Source organism: Trichoplusia ni, chromosome 13 (assembly GCF_003590095.1).
Source record: "Trichoplusia ni isolate ovarian cell line Hi5 chromosome 13, tn1, whole genome shotgun sequence".
NCBI lineage: Eukaryota > Metazoa > Arthropoda > Insecta > Lepidoptera > Noctuidae > Trichoplusia > Trichoplusia ni.
This window is the reverse complement of record NC_039490.1, coordinates 1,535,172-1,542,796: the sequence shown is the minus strand read 5'-3', so window position 1 is coordinate 1,542,796 and position 7,625 is coordinate 1,535,172. Positions and strand designations below refer to the sequence as shown.

The following is a 7,625-nucleotide window of genomic DNA, read 5'->3' as shown; positions in this document are numbered from 1 at the left end:
TTACTTTTAACAATTTTCTCAGTGGTCTGAACATAGGGTAGAGTGGGGTTGTTTCTATCAAAATTGTTTTGCGGTAGCTAATAGCTACCTATTTAATGTATTTATTTCTTTGATATCATAAAAAAATATCACACGGAGCGGTCAAAATCCAACAAAACTCCTAAACTGATCATAAGGTCACAGGGCTACCCCGAATTTAGGTTTAATTGTAAGTCTTTTATTTATGCTTGGCGATTTGATGACCATCATTGTGTTTCCTCAAGATGCGAAAGTGCAAAATTTTGTTCGCTAAGATCTGGTTATTCATTTAAGTTACCTGCAATAAGAAGTACAGGTTTTCCACTATTTTGGGTAAAAGAGCGTGCGGTATTTCAATACTTTTTACTGTAAATTAAACAATATGTCGGGTCTTCACTGCTTAGAATTAAATTTAACAAAATTATGTAACATAATATAATGAAGTAACTTAAAAAAACTGAAGTATACCGGATACTTCAGTTTTCTGAAGTTTCACTCTGTACTTAAGTAGCAGATTATACCGCATTCATTGATTACTTCGAGATAACAGCCAGTATTCCAAATATATGTGTCGATGATTATATTATCTTTATTATATCTGTAAGATTTAATTATTCTCGCATTTTTAAATGATTTACTAAATGGGCATGACTCGACAGGTGTGATGCCTAATGACATTATCAGTGGATATCTAATCGAAGTCTAATTAGTTTGTTCAGTCACGGTGAAGAACAAAACTTATATAATTAGAAATTTAAATGCTCATTCATACAAGTTTGCGAGTATAAGGTCAGTGTCAGAAACGTGTACCTACTATTTTATGAGGTTTCCCCGAGGTTTTATACGACAACCAAGAAACTCCTTTAGCATCATTTGGTTATTCCATTTGTCTCTGTCTTATTATAACTATATCACTCAAAGTAGTCTGATCCTATTCCAGAAAGTAAAAAACAGAAGCCCATTAACCCACACAATGAACTGACCAAAGCATGCTTCAGTATAAAACTGATTTATATCAATACATATTTATTTAGGTGTGCAAGACTTATGTATTGACAAATCAAAATAATGCGAACTAAATCATTTTTAAGTATATTTATGGCAACATCGCGGCAATAGCGATAACAAGCGAAATGTGGCTCAACTACACATATGGCGTCTTTCTTACTCTGGTTGGCTTAAGGAGTTTGATTGCAATATTTCAAAGTTCCCGGCGACACAATAAACAAACTGTTAACTAGGGAAATGGACCATAATAATAAAGAACTAAACACGGATATATTTAATAACTAACTTAATCACTTTTCACCAAACTCAGCAAAATAGATAAGCCCAATCTTGATGGGCTATATAATCAGAATGTGGTTTAATCATCCGCAGTTGTGATCGTGGCATTAACGGAACTGGGCGTGATAAACAGTGAGTACATTTTGACAATATTTATCTAATTAACAAATTCGAGTGTCATCGTTCGACCGATTCCCATGGATATTGGGTAGGTCTAGGAATAGGACACACATCTATTTTTCATACCCCCACTTATTTTTGACTCCCTTTACTGATTTGTATGACAAAACAACGTTTGCTACGGACAGCTATAAATATTATTGTTATTCTGCAAGAAGCTCTTGGAGAACTTTGCTGAGGCTCAGTCTGGCAAAGTTGGCTGATAAAGATGTGTCAGTTATAACATATCCATATAGTTTAGTCCGATGTTACTAACGTAATTTAAATCTGAATAAAGATGCATTACCTGAAGAGATACACCGTGAGGAAACCTAGATTCCTAAATTGGCATGTCAAATCGCCAACTTATATAATCATCTACATCATCTACAGCATCTACATCTATCAAAGTAACATCCTGTGAAACACTTAAAGTAAGCGTGCTTATACTACAGAAGTAATAATAGCTGAAGTTGCAAAAATAAATAAAAGTTCTTCTAACTGGTAAGATGGTTTTAAGTTAAAATTGTAATTTTCAATATTTTAAGGATCCTGCAGCAACCCCAAAAAATGCACGATAGAAACTCAATATGTTACCAAGCCATAACATTAAAATACGCACCTTAAATATTATCATGTTATTGTTTCCAGATGGTGGCGCCTGTATTAGTAGAAATTCTAGACCCAGCGACACTGGGCGAGGGTCCACACTGGTACAGCGAGGAGAATGCCTTATACCTGGTGGATATCGAGAACTACACAATTATTAAGTATGAGAAGACAACTCGCAAACAGATCAGGGCCAAACTAGGTAAGAACTGTCCACATAAATCCACTGTGTGCTTGACAGGAAGAAAAGGAAACGTATCATAAAAGTAACAGGACCTTGTGTTACTTTGTAGTTTCTGCTTCCTGAAAGTTATCTTGAAGGTCTTCGAAATCTAAACTTCCAGAACTCCACACTAACTGGTTTGATATTGTTTTCGATTTTGATTCTAATATGACACGGTTCTCGATTTGGTCCTGTACAGTAGATCGAGTAGCGATTAATTATCATCTGCCTCGTTAGCTGTCGATAAGGCGTAGTGTCAACTCGTGCCACAGCACGAATAGTAGCAAAGGGTTCAAGAGTTACTCATTCGATACTGTCGAGAGTAAATCTACACGCCACAAAATAATATTTTCTTAGCTGAGGTAAAATGTTCATTGAAATGAAAAACCTGTTCTAAATAATATCTATTGTCTTTATTTTTCCAGAGGAGAAGCCACATTTTATAATTCCTATTGAGGGCAAGAAGAACCACTTCGTGGTCTCTCAAGGCCGCAAAGTCGTGGAGATCGAATGGACCGCAGATGAAGACCCTCCCAGGATCCTGAGAACTATCACAGAAGTAGACCAGGAATACCCTAACCATGTGTTGAACGACGCGAAGGCAGATCCTATGGGAAGACTGTACACTGGTATGCTTCATTTTTAGTATTAGATTCGGACTTACTCAACTCATTAACCTGGGCAACACAATACCCCTTAGTTAGACTTTAACGACTGTCAAAGATGTTTGTATAACAGCCAGAACCTACAATTAAACGTGCTTTTCGAAACACGGAGGAACTCGTTACGACAAAGACTTTCACCCATCTACGGACCGACCGCGTCCGATAGCTTGACCTATGATCGATCAACTTATACAGTATCTATTTTGCGTATGCAACTAATTTAATACGTCATTTCTATTTAACCGTGTCTAAATATATTTCTTGGACATAATTATTAACTTTCAATTTTCTTCAGGCACTCTTACTGATCTGGTCGGCTCAGAAAGACCCAAGGCGGGCTCTCTGTACCGCATCGACCGAGACCACACCACTACCAAGGTGGCGTCCGGCATACAAGTGTCCAACGGGCTGTGTTGGGACCTGAAGGCTAAGGCATTCTACTACATAGACTCTCTGACAAGAGTCATCCAAGTTTACGACTACAATGTGGCCACCGGAGACATCTGTAAGTGTTCATGTGTAACTATGAGAATCACAAATGTAAGCTCTAACAGCGGTGCAGTCGAGGATTCCACTGAGCACACGGAATGAGGATGAACAAAGTACATTTATATTGCAATATGTTATTTTTGTTTTTCTACAGCGAACCCGAGAATAGCGTTTTCACTGATAGAGAACGATTTGAAGGGCTACCCGGACGGCATGACCATCGACACAGACGGGAACTTGTGGGTCGCCATCTTCGGGCAATCACAAGTGAGTAGTTCAAATACGGTTAATTAATACGTAGGATATGTTAAGCTTTAGTATAAGATTTTTTGTTATACAAACTGTTTTTTCCCCAGGTTTTGAAAATCGATCCAAGAAAGAAGAAAGTTCTGGAAACTATCGAGATCCCGGTTCCACAAGTGACGTCAGTGACCTTCGGAGGTCCGAACCTAGACATCTTGTTCGTGACTACAGCGTGTGTAGACTTTGAAGGGAAGCCGGATCGGCCTTCGGGAACTACTTACGCTGTGTCCGGGATCTCCGCCAGGGGGCACCCGAATCTCAAAGTCAGGCTGGATTATATTTAGAGGTGCCATATCGGGAAGGAACCTTGAGTCCGGAGTTTTTTCAGGATAATTTCATAAAATTGTTAATGCTGTGATGTACGTAAATTATTTTTACTTTAAAATATAGTTTTATAATTAAAAGCCACATGATTTTCTTTGCTTCTTGCATCAATTTAAAATTTTCGATTATAAATGATCGGAAACAAACCAATTGTAAAAAGAATTTTCTCTTTTCAAAACCCTGTTCACATTGGTCCTGCATGCATGGTATGCAGCTGCAAGAGAAATATAATCAGGTCCTTTATCCAAGTCTCTGAGGATCAGCTTTGCTGTTAGTTGGTATCATTTTCGGGTTTGTATTGCAGACATTTCGTACTTTTTTTTGTCCGGGGTGAAACTCTAATGACTTCAACCACCCCGAGCTTGGACCTGGCGCCATGTATAAAGCTGTGCCAGGACTCTAGCTTCATACTTCCAGGGCAGTGTCTGTGCGAGGAGTGTCAATGCTTCCCTGAGATTGTGCGATAGCCTCTTATAACTCTGACGGCTAGTGCGCGCTGTGGTTTCTGCAGAAGTGCAGCTTTGCGGACCGTCTGGTTATTTCCCCATATTGGTGCACCATATAGGGCCATGGATCGCACGATCCCGGTATATAGTTTTCTGCAGGTTATATTTGGGCCGCCAAGATTTGGAAGTAATTGGGTAGTGCCCCCGCTGTTCGGACAAGCTTGGGTGTTAGGGCTCGGAGATGGGGTCCAAAATCCCATCTGCTGTCGAGAACTATTCCCAGGTATTTTAGGGTAGTTTTGATACCAATTCTTACTCCCCCGACCGTAATAAAGGAATCTAGAGGTGGAGCATTCCGCGGTCTGTAGAAACAAATGGCTTCAGATTAATGGAGAGCCACCTCCGTCCTCCAGCCCCAACATTCGGATACGTGCTACGATCTGGGCGACCCCAGCCATCGCCAAGATTGCAACGCTTCGGAAGTCACAGGCACTGGCAACGACGAGGGTGTCATCTGCGTAACATTTCGTACTTACTATGCTTTGGTCAAGACAACTTTTTCCATGGCACAGCAATCCCAAACTCGCCTTACTTATTATTTTCCAAGAATAATTTCAAATACTTAACCTTTCAAAAAATGGCGCAGATAGGCAATATAATATTTTTAGGTCTGAGGTTAAAGTAGTAGTTACTTAATTAAATATCCACGGGATAACTTCATGGGAAGATACCCGGTCCTTTTTAAAGGCGTACACGGGGACACAGGTCCAACATACGGAGGCCTTGAAACTTTAATCTAAAATGTGATGGGGTATCTACCAGGGAGGGTGGCCCCTGTTTTATAGAAGAATAGACATGGACGACCCAAGGGACCGACAAAACTATTGTAATTTGTCTAGAGACATGTTCACTGAAAAATTTGCTGCCATTATACCGCTGCGATAGTCAAGTAGTTTTCTGTAAAAGTGTAAGCGTGGATTTAACAGTGGGCATCTGAAACTGTATTTTTATTTCGGTGGCCTGATTGATATTTTTAAACCTTTTATATTATTATAGCAACTCCATCTACGAATAAAGTTTTGTTTGCTTTGCAACAAGTACATAAACAAATAAATAAAACCACTAGGTAAAGCAAGACGGTGGAAACTTTTAATTGGCTTTAGTTTCGCTCTTAACTTGTTCATTCTTTGTTATCAGCTGTAAGTTTTCCTAATATAATAAAATAAGACGAGCGTAATTCTTCCCGACAAGGGCTTAGTCCAAAATCGAATGTCTAGCTCCACCCGTTCTTGTTGAAAATTTGAGCAGATGACACTGCCAATAGATGATGGACACAACCAAGTTGAAAATTTACGATCGCAAACATGGACAGAAAATAGTGCAATTTACGGTACTAACAAAATTTTTACGTGATCGTCTTTTGGTGAGTAAAGTCAGGTGTAATTGAAACTGTTCAAATTTATGCAAATAAATCAGAAGACTTTTGAATACAGTATGTATTTTTTTAGACGCCCCTCACAATAAGGCATTTAATCCTTGTGTCGCGGAGGTTTTACAAACATACAATTCACATGCACAAAAATACCCAGACTCAGAACAAGTCTTCGTGGATCACACAAATGCTTATCCTACGCGTGAATCGAACCCGCGACACGATGCGCACAGTGGGTTTGGTGTGGTGACATCAACCACTCGGCAATCCATGCAGTCTATTAGTTTTTCTAGCATTATCGCATAATAATAACATACTTTACTTGTATGCAATAACATAACTAAGTATATATGACTATAATAATATTATTTAAGAGGCTTTCTACTTATGTTTAACACTCGAGAGATCCTTGGCGTCTCTCGAGGGTCTGTTGACGATGGAAAATAACCTTATCTTTTGAAATCAGTATTGAATTGCATACCAACAAAGACTGGTCAACTTGACCCAAACAACAGGAAAAAGTAATAATTATTCGCATGAAGATAAAAGTATTACTGGTAAATATTTGGAATAACATTCAACACAGTTTAAAATCTCCAACAATTTCAGGTTTAATAAAATGTCTTTCGTTTCTAGCCTAAAGGCAAATTTTAAACATTAGAAATTTTAAACATTAGCTCGTGGCTAAGCTATAACCGCATAAGTGAAACGATCACGGATTAAGCTATGCTTGACGCGGTTAGTCCGCAGGTGGGTGACCATCTCTGTCATAACGAGTTCCTCCGTGTTTCGGAAGAAACTTGTGGGTCCCGACTGTTATTCCTACATCTTTGACAGTCGTTACAGGTAGTCAGAAGCTTGAAAAAGTCTGACAACCAGTCTAACCAAGGGGTATCGTGTTGCCCAGGTAACTGGGTTGAGGAGGTCAGATAGGCAGTCGCTCCTTGTAAAACACTGGTACTTAACTGAAACCGGTTAGACTGGTAGCCGACCCCAACATAGTTGGGAAAGGGCTAGGCTAATGATGAGAAAAGTTTACCAAAAGAAACTTCATACTTTTTAGGTTTAGTCAACATAACAACATTTGCCGTTACTGAGATTAAACAAATGAACTGAACACAACTTAATACGCCTAATGTGCATCACTAAGTATTGACTTCTCAAATTTTATTATGATGCTTAGCCATCTGAACCAATTTTTAACTCTTTATTATGAATTTGAACGTACACTTAGCCGACCCAACGTGTGATACTAACAGACAACTTACTAACACATCTCAATTCGAACCATTCCAAGTTCATTCTACGTTATGTTTTGAGGCAATAATACTAAAACTATAGGAAAAACAAGTCAACTGTTATTATGTTGCTACATATATATAGGTTAACTTACTAAAATATTATTCTCTAAACGCTTCTTTATAGAATTAAATTTTATTTAATTTTCTTGTATAATAGTCGATGTAAAAATAAAATCTTAAAAATTTAAATGCAACTAATTTTTCTTTTTAACTCTCTTTTATTTTTCGCTTCATATTTGCATGTCATGACAAATAACAAACGTGTTCTCGGTCTATGATAAGTTGTCATCTATATTATTCAATTGTTTTGTTGCCGAGCGTACCAAACTTTGTACTTTTGACAAGTTTTAACAAGACAAGAATGAACAA

General features: G+C 38.2%; 1 protein-coding gene across 1 annotated transcript; it reads left to right on the top strand.

Annotated features, from left to right (window-relative positions):
• The first annotated feature begins 1,332 nt into the window (after positions 1–1,332).
• LOC113500268 (regucalcin-like) lies at positions 1,333–4,138 on the top strand. Its single transcript, XM_026880989.1, has 6 exons — positions 1,333–1,437; positions 2,116–2,275; positions 2,722–2,925; positions 3,257–3,466; positions 3,605–3,717; positions 3,807–4,138. The coding sequence occupies exons 2-6, from the start codon at positions 2,116–2,118 to the stop codon at positions 4,035–4,037; spliced, it is 918 nt and encodes a 305-aa protein (XP_026736790.1). The 5' UTR covers positions 1,333–1,437; the 3' UTR covers positions 4,038–4,138.
• Positions 4,139–7,625: the final 3,487 nt, after the last annotated feature.